Here is a 15,787-nt window from a genome sequence, read left to right as displayed (position 1 = left end):
GACACCTTCAGACATCTCCCTTGTTTAGCATCAGAGGGGCACAACCTGTAATAGAGGCACCAAGTAGCACGTGTGATGTGTTCAAGCATCACCCAAAACCAAGCAACATAGCCTTGTAGGATAGTACGGCTGAGCGAGTACAGCCCTGTGTCTGGGTCGTGCTGCTCAGCTGACCATCCCAGCACAGCTTTCAAGAAGTGAAATACAGCTTCTGCCCAATATAAACTTATCAGCTCATCTGCAGATGGCTCAGGGCTGTGGTGTAGTACCACACTGTGCAACACAAGCAGTTTAGCAACCATTAATCCCTGCCACACACTGCCAGGCTGGGGTCAGAGTAGACTAATGGGTAAGAAGGAGCCCCCAAGCGTCATCTGGCAGTTCCTGCTTCCAAGGTATCCCCTCACTTCAAGCTGCATCTTGTCCTGGAGAAAGGCATTTAATCTCAGCTTGCCCATATCCACCCATGCGTCCCTCACTGAGCTGGGCAAAAGATGGGAGGTGTTGTGAAAGGACAGGCAAAAGTATCATCATGTATCCAAAAAGCCTGAAGATCAATCAACACGTGCCTCCATCGAGGGGGATGATTAGTCATTAGTGCTCCAAAGTGAGGCCCAACAAAAAGTTAAGATGAGCCTTTCGGCACAAGGGATGGTTAAAGCTGTGTGCAGGAAGATGGCAACTGGAGTGGAGAAGCAGCAAAAGAGACAAATGTCACCCCAAGGGAGGAGAAGACCTGCCAGAGCAGGGGTTCACAGCCTGTATATCATGTTAGTGTGTCCTTCAAGACATCTCAGCTCGGACACACTGCTGTCAGCTCCTGGTACATGAAGCTAAGTGACAACTGCAAGGCACTTACTTTAAGAGGAAATAATTATTGCCATCCATTTTACTGGGGGAGAACTTTGCCCCTCCCAAATGGCTGGCAGTCGTGATTGTTTGGGGTCTGTCACTAGTTCAGGATTTGTCGATGCTAATGGCTCTGAAGCAAGCTTTCACTGGAGAAGAAACTGCTTTTGCAGCAGAAAAGCACATGCATGCACAAGCACAGAAGAAGAGATCATATTTTCCAAACTGTCTGGCAAGGACTTGATAAAAGGCATTGCACATACTGTCTCTCTAGCTGCAGCAAGCAGCCTAGAGCTGGGAGGAAGGCTTCTTGGTAATGCAGAATTAATCCCTAGCAAAGGATCTATTTTCAAAATGAGCATGTAAGCAAAAGAACCAAAGACCTGCAGCTGATGCAAACTGGCACAGCTTTATGGCAGACGGTGGGATGGTGCCGACGTATGCTAACAAAATCATTTGGGCCTACAGGTCTGTGCAATAGCAAAAGAAATCCCAATAAAGCGAGCTCCAAACAAACCACGTCTTGCACATCTCAGACCAGTTGCTCCCAGGTGACCCCAAGGTTTTAGACCACTGGGTGCAAGTCACCAACCAAGCTAGTAATAGAAGCCCACCGACTGCCATTTCTATTCATGTCTAAATCCAGCTGGGTTTGCTCATGTTATTTTCCTCTTTACCCATGTATTCCCTGGACAGTTACCAAACACACCAGGCTGGTATGAGCCACCGCTGCTCCTTTGAGTCAGGGTGCACCCAAGTAGCTCCTGGGTTTAACACTCACCCCCTATGACTCAAGAAGGAGCTAGCAATCAGCATCAGCTCCGCTGCCAGCCCCAGCAGCCCATCCCAGAAGTGACTTCTTTAAAGCAGCAAATAACAGAAGATGTTTCGTCCCACCTTGCTGCAAATTCTCCTGCAGAGGATGGGGCTGCCAGCCTCCCTGCTCAGGCATGGCACGAGCAGTGGCGGAGCCCCCGGAAAGCCGCTGCCGACCTGCCCGGGAGAAAGACAACTCCGAGTGCCGAAACCTGGGATTAAGACACTCCAGCGGCTGCCTCACACATCTGGTGTGTGTTAGGATGGATACACTGGCGAGGAAAACACACACGGGTTCCAAGCGGGGCTGGTTAACCCGTTCATGACTGAGCCTCTGTGGCCCACCCCGACGGGCTGAGTATGGCGAGATACCCGGCCAAGCCTCAGGAGATCTTGGCTCAAATCTCAGCAGTGGCCTGTGCTTCCTAGGTGATATTGGGAAATCAGGGAGCAAATCAGGTGCCTAAACATAGGTGTCAGGTGCCACTGAGGATGGCTTGGGTTACATAAGATACCGGCCAAGGCCTGGCAGATGTCACACAGGTCCAATAGGAAACCACCTCTTCTCGGTACCCGATCCACAGCAGGCGAGTCCTACAGTTAGGGCACCTCTTGCCCTTCCTAAACATCCCAACCTCAGCCTTGCAGTGGAGAAAACCTGTCCTCTTTGCCCTGAGGCAGTAGGCCATTGGAATAGCCACAGAGCACCCACCACAGTGACACCCCGACCTTGGCTGGGCACCGTAGGTGCTGCTCTAGTACCGACCGTCCTGCAGTGATGCCATGCAGGGCAGCTGCCTTCCCAGCATGCGCAGAACTTCCTAGGACATATTTTTGCCCCATATACCAGATGACCATGATCCAGAGCAAAACCTGGGTAAAGAGGCCCCTGAGTCCCTCTCATACAAATACACCCCTGTATCTTCCTTTCATTGATGTACAGCCCCAAGGTTTCTCCTTATGAAGCGCTTGAGAAGTGAACCATCCCATGAGAACCCGTTCCCCGTGCATTTGGCTTCGAAGGATGCCAAAGCACCTCCTCAGTGAGCCCAAAGGCTCAGCCAGACGAGGAGTTTGTCAGATTCATATTAAGGGAACAGGAGCTGCAGCTACGGGAAGTCAAAGCTGCTGCATGAGCTGGGCGTTGCCTTGGGCAGAGCAGAGCCCTCCCTCGCCCGTAAGCGGGCACCGTCTTTCATCCTTCCCAGACAGGTTCGTGTAGCTGGATGGTACCAGGAGGGCTGCACGCGGAGGATGGAGTGAGAGCAGCAAATCCTTGTGGTGTTTCCCTGAGGACCGGAGCAGGTTTGCACTGTCAGTCGGAGCCGGATTACAATCGCAGGAGCCCGACTGCCACCAATCCCCCCTGGAGCCTGAGCAACACCATTCTTCAGGCCAGGACTTGAACACCACCCCCCCAAAGCAAGCTGTTCTCAGTGAAATCATGGCACTGATGAGGCCTCGGAGCACCTCCCAGCCAGATGTAAGTCAGTGTCCTGACAGAGACAGCAGCCAGGCTGGATGAGTGCCTAGCTGGGAGCAAGCCCAACTCTGCAGAGAGCACCGAGGCAGCAAGGAGCCCACTGAGCTGCCGCATGGGTCACGGGGGTGATGGATGCAAAGGGGGGGATGCAGGCAGAGCATTGGCCAGGGCTGGGTTAGTGGGGTCAGTGCGGGTCAGAGCAGAGGGGCCCAGGATCCCCAGGGCACGCGGAGGTTAATCACTTTGCCGCCACAGAGCCAGCTGTGATACCTTCTACCCTTCCAGTGACTGCGAGGAAAAGGGCTTTCAGATTCTGGGAAAGGCCTGAAACTCCCTGAAGCAGCACACCATACAAAACCCACATGTCCAGGGAGGATGCCCAGGCCAGGGAAGTAGAAGAAAATCCCTTTCCTCCCACTTTCCCTGACCAGCCCTCTGCACACCTCGGTGCCGAACTCGGCTGCGCCCATGGAGCAGCACTCGGCCTGTTTCAGCTACAGCAACCCTGGGAAAGCCCACGCAGCTTAACCCGCCTGGGCAGCACGGCTGAAAACAGCCCCTGAGCTGTGCCAAGGCCAGGACCCCACCCTGTCCCAAAGTGCCATCGCATCCCCTCACAGCAGCGCTCCCTTGGGGACATTTCCAACCTGGGGGATGCCTGTCTGCTCCGTGTAAATGGTAAAGCCCTGCCATGCCCTAAAACTCTGCCTGGACATCTCTGCTTTCCCCATCACTGCAGATTTGTCAGTGCTGTTGGATGAAACGTGCCGAGCAGAGCTCACCCCTTCACGGGGTGCGGCCAGGGGATGCCTGGGCCCCCACAGCCAGAGGGGTTGGGTGCCCCAGGGGTGCAGGCTGGACTGTCCCTCTGCACACCCTCCTCCAGAGGAGCAGGAGCCCCAGCACCACCTCAGCCAGCAGAAATGCTTTTTTCACCCCACCCCAGCAATGCTGGTCTGGCAAAACCTCCTCTTAGCAGCCCCCAGGATGGTCCCGGGGACAGCCAGCCCAGCCTTCCCCACAGCCACGTCTCCCCAGAATCCACAGGCAAGGGGTTCCCACCAGCTTCAGAGCCAGACTTCACCCCAAGATCTTTAAAACAGTCAGTCCGCCAGCCAGCAGAGAGTCTTCTGTGGTTTAAAAAAAGTAAAATTCTATTAAAAGCTGCTGGGCAATTCCCTGCTTTAACACACACACACACCTCCAAACCCATAACTTTACATTGCAAAGTTAGTTGAGAGGAAAGGCATGTCAAGGTGGGGTTTTGTTTTTTTTTTTGTTTGTTTGTTTGTTTTGTTTGGGGTTTTTTGTGTGTGTGTTTTTGGTTTTGTTTGGTTTTGGGTTTTTTTGTTTGGTTGAGGTTTTTTGTTTGGTTGGTTTTGGGTTTTTTGGTTTTTTTTGGGGGGGGGGGCTTGTTTATTTGTTTGGTTTGGTTGTTTTGTTTTTTTTTTTTTTCAGGAAGAAAGAGACAGTGAAGGCACCTAATACTTCCCTATAATTAGAGAGAGTTCTTTACCTCTAGTGCCACTACCAGAGCACCTCTATCCAATTTGGGAACACTAAAGTATTGCCCAGCTTCATTCGATTATCCATCCGGCCCTCCCCTGTTCATTTCCCTACTATTTTTCCACTTTAATGAGCCCAGCTGAGTCAAACTGTGACCAGTTACTCCTGAGCAGGGATCAGCCAACCCTCCATCCCTCCCCCCAAGGAATCCGGTGTGCCGAGGGTTCCAAAGACTCTCCACGGATCGGTTTTCCCAGACAACCTCCTTCCAACCATGGGTATACTTAGCAACAGCAGTCATTCTAGCAAGGACCCTCGAGACTCCTCTGGGGATCTGGAGAATTCAGGACAGCTGGGGATAGACACGGCAAAGAAAAGCCCGGGGCTTGCTAGCGCAGCGGAGCCTGTCCCCGGGTGGTGACCATACATGGGCTGGCTCCTGCAGCTCACGGGGTGGGAAGCCCCAGAAGGAAGGAGACGGGAGAATTTGGGAGAAGCCAATCTCTCGCCTCAGACCCCAGAGGGAAGGGAAACCTGCCTCAGGAGCTGTGCTGCTGCTCGGGTGCAAACATGCTGCAGAGCAGAGCCCGAGCTGTGGCGATGTGCACAGCAGCTGAGGCCGGGGGCTACCTGGAGCCTCCGGAGCTTTGTGGAGAGTGCTCCCAGTAACAGACCCAGTACATACCGGGTTATCTAACCCTGGCTTCCCCCACACCTCGGGCTCCCAGCCTCCTGCCGTCACGAGCCTCCCCGCCAGCTTCTCGCCTCTTGTGTCAGGGCTTCACAGCAGGCTCACACCACTGTGGCAATTCCAGTTCATGAAAGAGAACATAATACCAGCTCAGTTTAGGTGGTGTTACACTGGCATCAGGAAGACTTTGCCAGCATGTCCCCATTTGTACTGGGAAACAGAGTAACCTACGCCCAAGTTAGAATTTCTAGGACTTTTGTAATGTAAGCTCTTCTTCCATATACATTAGGCACAGATAAATAGATAAGGTTCATTGTTTAAGCAAACCCAGTACCATTTTTTTCTCCCCCCATCTCCTCACTGTGCATTTACACCAGGGAGCCTTGGGATTTACTTTCCTGGCAGCTCCATCACAAGACTCACTGCTCATACCTCCAACGTGCTTTAAGCTGTTTTAGGAGCACTGTCCCGACTCCGTCCATACACTGGTCACCTTGAAAAGATCTTTGTCCTCAAGGAGAGGAGATCAGAGAGCTGAGCTAACCACAGGGTCAGAAAAGTTAGTCCCAAACAGTGAGTAAACACTTCCTTCCTCCATTTTGGGAGTGGAAATCACCAGAGCCTAGCAAGCGCTTAACCAGCGCAAGAAAAAGCAGAAGAAGTTTAGAGCTGCACATGAAACTATTACATAAATTGGGAGGGAAAGTAATTCTCCTTATTTTAAAAACAAAAAGGAAGTTATTTTTGCTCATTACTTTTGACATCAAGCTTTGTATTTCGTTAAAATTCTAAAATGCAGCTAGGGAGGAAGGGATGTGCCACCTTGCCATCAATATTCACAAACACAGTTTTAAAATGTATTTCTAAAGGCTATAAGAGTTGGAGCACTACAGAACAGACTCCTCCAGCCAGCCTCTGACTTAGCCGAAACTCTGGCAAGAAACAGAGAAGGGAACAAGCTGACCCTGCCTGACAGGGGCCCCCGCCACGGGCCCTGGCTGCGCCCACATACCTGCGCCCGCTGCAGCAAGCGGGGAGCAGGAAGGCTCGGTTGCCTTGGGCCACCCCCAGCACCTGCTCCTTGCCCCTGCAAGGATGAGCTGAGCCTGTGGCAGAGGCACAGCCGGGCTGGAGCGATGCTGGGAATCACCTAGATCATGCTGAGAAACCCCTGTGCTCCCCCAGCTTCCCCTTTGCTTCACCAGAGAGTCACAGGCAGAGCCTTGCCGCACCTTTTGAAGCTCCCAGTCAAGTCTTCAGCCAAGGCTAATTGCTGTCAGGTGTCAGCCAAAACACTTACTGCAGCCATTAGTGACAGGAGATGACACACCTTTCTCCTCTCATTGTCACTCAAGGGTTGTTTTTTTTTTTTTTTCCTATCAACATTAACTGCGCTGGTTTTCAGAAGCCTTGGGGAGAAATGCTAATGCAAGCTTTGAAGCTGGAGGTGAAAAATCAGGCAACCCCCCAAGCTCTCTGGATGCTCATCTTGAATCCAGTCCAAATCCAAGTACTTCTGGGCGATATACCTCCACCGAGCTTATCTCTGTCTGCCTCCACCAGAGACAGATGTGGTCTCTCCTACTGATCTGTCTTCTTTTAACCCCTGTAGAAAGCTGTCTGCACTGGAGCAAACAGACCCCCAATTTTACAATCTGCTGATAAAGCAGCGAAGCAGAGTGGAGGCACAGGGAGATGTATAACCTTACAGCAACTAGCCTGAAACGTTGCCAGGTTAATTTGGTTAGAGACGTAGGGGACAGAGCAAGAAATCAGATGTGCCCCGCGATTGCTGCAAGGAGAGGAGGCTGCTGATCTCCACCCCCTGGTCTTAAAGATGGGGCTGACTTCAGCTGCAGAGCAGGTCTGGGTTGCCAGACCCCTCGCTGAGCTTGCCTGCTGTTAGAGCTGCGGTTCCCCACCCGATCGACACCCTCGCAAGGGCTCTGAAGTTCAAAGATGAGACCTTTAGGAAGCCTAAGTCTCTCCCCAGCTGGAGGAGCTTGTCAAAAGCCTGACCGAGCACCTGACCCGTTTCAGACTCGTGGGTCATCATCATCTGGGCTGTGCATCTTCCTTTCCCACAATCACCCTTCCCAGTTTCCCAGCCTCCCAGTTTCCCAGGACTGGGAGGCAGCCATGGCGTTGGGGTAGCGGGTCCCCAGGCCTCACCTCTGGCTCTCCCCAGGAGATTCATCTTCCACTTGGCTCACACCTTCCGCACCCTCCTTCTGGCACCCCTCCGAGTCTGACATCTTCTCCCCCAGCCGGTGTGACAGCCCCACAGACAGCTCCGGAGCGAGGGTGCTGCCGCCGTTTTGCTTTTCCTGTGCTCAGCAGAAGTGAGCTGTGCCGGAAACTTCATGGGCTGAGGGTTTGGGGGGATGGGAGAGGGGCAGAGGGAAGGCAAATTTGGGGTTTTGTTTTTTTTTTTTTTTTTTTTTTTAAACTGTTGGGATTATTTTAAGGTTTCGCCTCCGCTGGCGGTGCGAAAACGGGAAGTGCTGGGCTAACCCAGGAGGAAAGCAGGGGGCACGGACATCCCCACCATGGCAGGGAGAGGAGTGACCTGCCGCTCCCCCAGAGGCCCATGCCGCTTTGGGGACAGCCGGCATCTCTGACCCACAGCACCCTACTGTGCCCCAGTACCAGGGTGCTGCCGTGGGAGCTTCCCCGGGCTGTCCTGGCTTCGCAGCTCTCCAAGCCCGCTGGAGCCGACGGGTCTGCTTCTGCCCTGCAGCCATCACCCCTGGCCTCCCTTCCCAGCTCTGCTCCTTCCCCACGGCTTCCTGCTGCCGCCGTGGGTGGAGGTTCTGCAACCCCTCCTGGGGCTTGGGCTCTCTGCCTCTTCACCACGGGTGAAGGACGTGGCCAGGAGCCGGCTGTACGGTCTGGTGGAGGATGCCAGCAGAGCGCGGTGGCACGGCGTCGCCCTTCCCTCGCCGGCAATGAGGGGGATGAGCCCCCCCCCCCCCCCCCCAAGCTTCGGAGGGAGACCAACAGCAGAGGGTTGTCCCATCCCCACAGCAAGATCCTCACCAAAGCCTCCTCGTCCCCACCAGGACCCCCCACGGCAGGGGCAGGCCCTGCTGACACCACGGCACAAGTTGGGGTCCGGCCCCCCAGGCAGGCAACACCCGCCGCTCCCACCGAAGCTTTATTTACACCGCTGCTGTCAGGACGCAGCTTTTTTGCTAAACCAGAGAGAAACAGCACCCAGTCAGTGCCCTTGAGCCTGGGGGGACGGTGGGGACAGGAGGGAGCGGGGGACGGGTGTGTATAAGCAGGTGCTTAGGACTCGCCAGCTTCAAACATCTTCTTCCTGCCCTCCATGCCGGACTTCTCCTCGATGTTCTTCCTCCAGTCACCGACATCGCGGAGATCCTTTTCCTGGGGGAGGGATGGGTGCGTGGGTGGGAGTAGCGTCCCCCAGGGTGAGAACCCACCCGGGCAGGGCCCTTCATTTGTCCACCCACGTCAGCTAGAGGAACCCAATTCCACCCATGTTGTAAGTCTTTGTGGGGTGGACCCTTCTTTTTTAGCATCATGGGTGCCCAGAGGAGGAAATACCGAGCAGGAAGAACATTATGGAGAAAGGCTCACGCTCAACCCTGTCCATCACTCAGGGAGGCACGAGCCCCAAAAAACAGGGGCCAACTGCTGGACGGGCACAAAGGAGAGGGAAGGAGTACCTTCTCGGTGTCCTCCTTCTTAACTTGCTTCAGGTTGGCTCGGAGGTCCATGCAGACCTTGTGCTTGGAGCCCAGCAGAGCCCGCAGCATCGCGTCGGCAGACATGCGCACCCTGCGCAGGGGCGGCCTCTTGAACTTGCCCCGCAGGTCAAAGAGCTTCTGGCTCAAGTCTTCCAGCTGCGGGGGGGTGAAATAGGGAGGGGAGCAGAGAGAGAGCAGGGCATGGGTTTCGTGAGACGGACCCAAGCGGCGTGGGCAGGAACGAAGGGTGGGCTGGAGACTCTCCTGAAGGATGGCTCGGGGGGAAACTCACCTCCTTGTTAGTCTTCTGTAGCTTCACCTCTGTGTCATACCTCTCCTCATCCACTGACTCTATCTTGGCATGAAGCTTTTTGCACAGGTCCTGGAAGGAAAAGCAGAGGGGGCTGTCGACACACGTGATTCTTCTCTCCTGACCACTCTGGCTCTGAAAGACTTCAGTCCAGAAGACCAGATGGGGTCAAAACCAGATGGCAAAGGGTGGCTTGCAGGCCAGCTCCTGGCCTCCATGCTCCTGGTTTATCGCAAATACTGCCTCAACGCATCATTGGTAACACAGCTTTCCTGCCAGCCAGACCCCTTTGTTTTTGAGGAGAGACCCCAGCTGCCTCTCAAGCCAGTTCCACATCCAGCCAGCTCCAGGGCACCCACAGACGAGAAGGGGGTCAAGATGGGAAGGCCAATCTAGACCCACCAGGCTGACTGATGGAGCCAAATCCTTTCTGCTTCAGCACAGTGAAAAGGTTAAAGAAGCCTTTACCTGAAGTTCCTGCATGGATCCAGGGAGGGACAGAGGAGGGCAATGTTCTGCCAGGTAGTTTTGCTTTTCCACTTCTTTAGCAGCTGCTTCTCTTTCTATTTCGGTGGCAGCTAGCTGGAGCATAGCACTCTGGAAGGCAGCAGGAGGATGGTCAGCACGGGGTGGAGGCAAGGGAGGAGGGAAGGAGGGGTCGGCAAGGGAGGGAGAGCCTGATGGAGAGGCAGCTTGGGGAGCTCCCCATCAATACCAGCATCTCCAAGCAAGGGATACTGTGGGGACCCAGTAAGGAGTGGGGTGGGGGGGGGCCGCATGTTGTGCATGGTGGTCTCCCCCAGCAGGGAGAGTGCCGAGAGCAGGGATGGGTGATGGGATGGTCGGGACACACCTCCCCCAGCCCCAGCAGTGCCACGTACCTTCAGGTGCTGCCGACGGGCAGTGGCTGCCCTCCTTTTTTTCTGCAAGTGGGAGGAACGAGAGAAAAGCAGGTTATCAGGTGGCCATTCCCCTTTCCGCCGCCCCTTCCCCATGAAGCCCCCCAGTCCACCGAGGACCTGCAGCCCTGGCAGGGAGCTGGCTCCAGCTGGGATGGATGGCTTGACCACACAGTTGGTCCCCAAACCAACGGCACTCAAAGAAGAGGCTCCCTGCCGAGCCCAGCTTTGCCAACCTCGGGTAGCTAAAACCTACGACGTGCCTCAGGAAAAGATAACGAGGGTGACGAACTTGAAGATATGCATATAAAATATGACTTCCAGCTTGGCTTCTTGGGACTTTCAGCCTTTTCTCTAATTTCCTCTTTGCTCAGACATGTGTTTTGCTTTGCAGTCAAGCTAACGGCCCCGATGCCCCTGGGCACTCGGGAGCTATGGAATGTTATTCTGAGCAGTTCATGGCACACCCAGTGAGAAGGACAGCCAGGCAGGTGAAAACATGAAGGCTGTATAATTTCCTGGAGCTGAAAAGACCCAGTGCAGGTGATGCTGAAGGGGGGTTTATCACAGCTGGAGAACAGACACGACTACAGAGTCTGCTGGCCTGGAGGCTGCTCTGGCCAGGAGAGATGGAGGCCCACGAGGCTGCGGTTGCAAGATGCAAAACAGCTCCCCCTTCCTTGGAATGCCAGGTAAGAAATAACTTGGGGACCCTGGAAGACCAAGCCTTCCCTTCTGTACCCGTGATGTGCTGGAACAGCAACAACAAGTCTATTTACAAAAGAAGCCACAGCTTTGATGTGCCGCTGCATTGCAGCTGTTTCCTCAGCATTTTGCCCAGAAGACCGAGCAAGGCTGAGTGTTGGTGGTGCAGGGGAAACACACCCTGACATCTGATGTGCCCTCGTGGGGGAGTAGAAAGCAGCATTTGGGTGTGAGTCTACGCTGCATAGAGGAGGAAGTGGATAAGGATCTGCAGGGCGAAATGTAACAAAATCTGACATGTTTTGCATATGAAAATGGTGCTAAGGCTCTCCTGACAGGGCTGGAGGGCTCTGCAGAGGTAAGGCATCCAGCTCGGAGATGCAGTGCACCATTAACAGGCAGGATTTTGCTCGTACGAATCCAGGCGTGGGCCGTGACAGAGCAGATCCCTTGAGCACTGTGAGCCCAGGGCTTGTTCTCCATCTGAAAACTGGTACCTTAGCAGAGAGTGCTCTCCCAGCCTTTTCTGGGGGCACTGGGTTTGACGGGGAATAAAAGCACCTGTTGAACATCAGCACCATATTGTGGGGTTTCTATGTGTCCCTGAAATCCTCTTTTCTCTCACTGAGGACAAGCTTGAGCTTGTGGTGTTTTGGACTTCGGGGGAGATTCCAAGCAGAGATGAAGGATGGAGCAGCTTGCTAAGAGGAGATAAGGAGTGACAAAGCCATGCACGACCCTCCCAACACCTTCCCCTGCGTTTCCCCAGCCATCCCCCAGGCTTCGAGCCCAGCCCCGTTCCAGCTCTGCCAGAAGCCAGGCAGAACTTGCTAAGGATGCTCATGCTCCCCCTGGATCCGGGTCTCCCTAGATTGCCTTTGAGAAGCGTTTTGGCAGTGCTCGGTGGGCGGAAAATGAGGGACCAGGTGTGGGGAAGGACGAGAGGATGCTCGGCCAAGGGCTGGGTGGTAGATGGGTGACGGAGGAGAGGCAGCTCTGGACCACAGCCTTCCCAGCACCATCTCGTGGCTGGCTGGGGAAGCAGGAAAGGAGGGGAAAAAAAAGCATCTAACTCCAAGCCAGGAGGCAGAAAAGACCTTCCAAAGGGATTTTTCTTCTCCTTGCCATCTTTACCAGGAGGAGTCAGCAAGAAGGCCTTGCCATGAACCATTCCTCCACACACACACCCCCAGCAGCTGCTTTTCCTAAGGAGGAATGGTGAATCCAGGATTGATGCCATGAGCATCGCGAAAGGAAAAAGCCCAGGAAGACACACTTACCTCATCACTGTTCAGGAAGAGCAGATGGAGAAGGGAGGGAAGGAAAAGAAAGGGGAGAAAAAGGCAGTTAGCATCCTAATTAGAAACAAGCAGAGGAATCTTAACAAGCATAAAAAGTTGGCAGTTGAACAAAAGTTTTTAAATGCCAACAACGTATTAGAGGCAGAAAAATGGGAACTTACTCAGACATCTTGCTTTAGATGGTTGTGAGCCTGCAGTGAAAACCAAGAAAAAAGGTTGACAATTATTCATGCTGCTGGTGACTTTCTTGAGTTTAAAAACAAAGTAAGATTCCTCTAGAAAAAAAAAAAAAAAAAAAGGGGAACAGGTTTGCTCTTATTTCCCAACTTCTCCAAATTTTTGTCATATAGGGAACTAGGCTGCTGTTTGTGGATGAGAGCCAAACACAGGCCTACTCACAGCCACACAAACCTCAGCATCAGGGGACTTCTGGACCAGACCAAATGATACTGGGCCAGAAGAAGAGAGATTTGTGACAGTAATTCCTGCAGGTATGTCTCTTGTTTGACCCCCCAGGAAACCACTTCATGCAATGAAGGAAGAAGAGGAAAAAGCTACTTTCAGTTTACTGTTTTACTTTGCCAGGCAGTCTTGCCCCACTTCATGAACAAGAAATACCCCCAAAGCCGGCAGAGGGTTGGCTGTCACCCCAGGTGACAAGGAAGGGCTTCAGGGGTTGCTGCTGCCAGTATGTGCACCCATTGCGTGGGGCAGGGGAGCCTGTTGCAACAACCTCAGCACAGATGACGGGGTTGAAAGCTGTTGCTGAGTTGGTAAAGGCACAAAGAGTTTCCCCAGACAATTCCTTGCATTACCACGAAGTGGGAATTTGACAGGTGTGATGCAGCTTATTAGAGAAGAGATGGAAGAGCACCTTTGTTTTGCTGTAAATTATTTCCTTGTAAATAGAATTTTACTCTTCTAGCAGAGCAATATCTCCTGCTTGTACCTCCTAATGGAAGGATGCAGGAGTGTCGGCCAAGCCCAAACTAAGCTACTCCTTTGCAGATCTGGCAAGCCCCCAAAACGCTCCAGGTCACAGACCTGGGAGGCTCTGTTGGCAGGTGAAGTGTTAACGGGGGCTCATGCCCGAGGGAGGAGGCACAGCTTGTAGGGCCAAGGAAACTTTATCCTGGAAAATGTGCAGGCCCATCACATTGCTATGGGGAGGAGGGGGGAAAAGTGCTTCTAAAAATGGTCAGGGAGCTGCAGAAGGAGCTGCAGCTGTCTCCTCGGACGGCAGCCTTTCCCCAGTGCCAGCCCCCGTGACTCAGGGAGGTCGGGGCGATGCGAAGCAAAAGCCACCGCAGGTGGCCGGGCTACAGCTGAGGGACGGGGCGGCCGAGGAACGCCAGCTATTTTTACTTACACCCCTGCCCCACGCGCGCACGCACCCACTGCGGCGGCAGCAGCGCCGAGGAAGCGAGGGGACGACGCCAGGCTGCGGCTCGCTGCCTGCAACGTGGGCTTTAAATCACCTGTTCTGGAGGGGGGGGGGGGGGGGGGGGCGGGGGGGAGAGGGGAAACACGGTGTAAATTTGGATGTCGGTCCCTGTCCGGGGGTGGTTTTGGGGGAGGAAGGCACTGCAAGGACCGGGATGGGAGCTGGAGGAAGGGGTGTAAGGAGGGAGCATCGCCGAGTTGCCGCAGGCGAGGATCCCGCGTCCTGCGGCCCTGGGGAGGTCAGGGCCAGGGAGCCTGCGGCTCTGCTTGCCCTCCCCCACTCAAGCCAGAAAGCAGAACCCACCAAGGGAGAGGAAGGCATGAAACCAAAGAGAAAGAAGGTCGCTGGAAAGGACAGAGGAAGACTTTCCAATGCACAGATCCCCTCCAACAGGCAAAGGATGGAGAAGGTTTTATTAGCACCCCCGTTTCTCCCAGCAGGTCCCTCCCACCTGGTATTTATCTCCCTAAAACGCAGGTGAGTGAATCTGCTCCCCCCATCGCCCTCTAACAGCAAACTGGGTCATTAAGAGACATGCAAAATGGCTCACCCAAGTCTGGAGGAGAAAATCAGAGAGTCCTGCTGGCCGGACAGGACGGACTGGCGAGCTGCAGGCAGCTGGCTGAGTAAGGAGGTATAAAAGGGCTTCTCGGGTGGCTCAGCAGAAAATCCACCTTCTCTTTAAGGGCATGGAGGCCTTCTCAGACCAATGATGTGCAAGAGTCTCTTGTGCACCTCCCTTGGCTGGGGCAGGCCAGGCAGGCAGCCCCGGAGGAGAGGGCAGCCACCGGGGATGGGACGGAGGGGTGGGGAGGGGGAGGACATCTTCTCCCAGCAAGCGGAGCCACCCCGGAGGAGCCGGGGAGGTGCTTTTCCTCCGGAGTGCCGAGGAGGGAGCCTTCCTCTCCCTCTTCCTCCCACCAACCACCCACACTAGATGTGGCTTCAAGGTTGCGGGGAGCCCAGGCTCCCCGCACAGAGCCATCCAGCTGCAAGGCCTCTAATAAAATTTCCCTTGGGAGACTTATCCATGGACAAGGGCATGGCTCCGTTCGCCTCCAAGGGCTTGGGAGCAGCTCTGCCCTTGAAGAATGAAGAAGGGAAAGAGCCTACACCCCACAATCCACCCCCAATAGCATGTGCAAGAGCAATGCACCGCTAGCATGCTCTTTTAAACCCCGCTTACCACACGGGAAGCATTTGCAGCTCCTCCCTGCGTGAAATATTTCAACGCAACTCAGATTTTTGTAGAAAACAAGCCGGTGGAGCAGCTGCGGGCAGCCCCAAGGCTGATTGCAGCCCGGAGGCTGGGGAGAGGCAGCAGAGCATGGGGGGGAGCAGCCCCACGCTACCAGCAAGAAAGGGAATTCCCCCCGTGGGACCCAGACCCGTATCTCCATGGGTCTGAAGGAGGGGCAGGTGGAAATGTAGCTGGAAATATTCACCAGCCCCAGTCACAGCACATGTAGAGTGTGTGTGTAGGGGATCCCATGGAGACAGGAGCCCAAACAACTCCTGCCCTCCTCCCCCAGCCCAGGCGCTCCCTTCCCTTTCAGCTGGGGTTTTTTTAGGCTGATTCAGACATGGCCCTGACAATATTCTCCAGGTGCCTCTCAGATGCTACATAGATAGCAGCAAATCCGCTGCTGCAGGCTTCCTGTTTCACCACCTTCAGCATCATGCAAGTAATGCTGCAGACGCCAGTGAAGGAAGAGCAAAGTCCTTGAGATGGGGCTGGTGTCTTGCAGGCGTTTGGCCCCAGAACAGGTGGAGGAGGGAGAAGCCCCTAAGCGTGGGCAAGGCTGGGTCCGCTCAGGATTTGGCCCTCTGAAACGTCACGAGGGAGATGGTTTGGGTAGTGAAACATCTCGGTGTCAGCGTATGCTGGCCTGTAGATCTGAGCTACCCCCTTGCAAATCCACCGTGAGACTCCTGGGAATGCACAGCGAGGGGGCAGTTCAGCAGAGGTTTGGGCTGGTTTTGCCCTCATCTGGGCTCCCATGCAACAGCGGTGGGTCAGCACCTAGTGAAGGAGCCAGGTTTGGGAAGAGCCAAGGACCCGCCCAATCC

The 15,787-nt window shown here is 54.5% G+C and overlaps 2 protein-coding genes across 2 annotated transcripts in view; both read right to left on the bottom strand.

Moving 5' to 3' along the window:
• LSP1 (lymphocyte specific protein 1) overlaps positions 1-7,679 on the bottom strand; it is a 51,601-nt gene extending 43,922 nt beyond the window's left edge. The window contains exon 1 of the mRNA XM_032984968.2: positions 7,518-7,679. Coding sequence (XP_032840859.1) covers positions 7,518-7,600 — 83 coding nt within the window. The 5' untranslated portion in view covers positions 7,601-7,679. The remainder of the gene's footprint in view (positions 1-7,517) is intronic.
• Positions 7,680-8,489: 810 nt separating this feature from the next.
• TNNI2 (troponin I2, fast skeletal type) lies at positions 8,490-14,349 on the bottom strand. Its single transcript, XM_032984929.2, has 8 exons — positions 14,268-14,349; positions 12,435-12,464; positions 12,253-12,259; positions 10,250-10,291; positions 9,837-9,965; positions 9,351-9,440; positions 9,038-9,214; positions 8,490-8,735 (listed from the first exon to the last, which is right to left on the bottom strand). The coding sequence occupies exons 2-8, from the start codon at positions 12,440-12,442 to the stop codon at positions 8,637-8,639; spliced, it is 552 nt and encodes a 183-aa protein (XP_032840820.1). The 5' UTR covers positions 12,443-12,464; positions 14,268-14,349; the 3' UTR covers positions 8,490-8,636.
• Between the last annotated feature and the right edge of the window lie 1,438 nt (positions 14,350-15,787).

The sequence above is a fragment of the Tyto alba genome, unplaced genomic scaffold (assembly GCF_018691265.1).
Source record: "Tyto alba isolate M040663 unplaced genomic scaffold, T.alba_DEE_v4.0 Super-Scaffold_8, whole genome shotgun sequence".
NCBI classification, from domain to species: Eukaryota; Metazoa; Chordata; class Aves; order Strigiformes; family Tytonidae; genus Tyto; species Tyto alba.
Note: the sequence above shows the minus strand (reverse complement) of the source record. Positions and strands in the feature narration are given on the sequence as shown.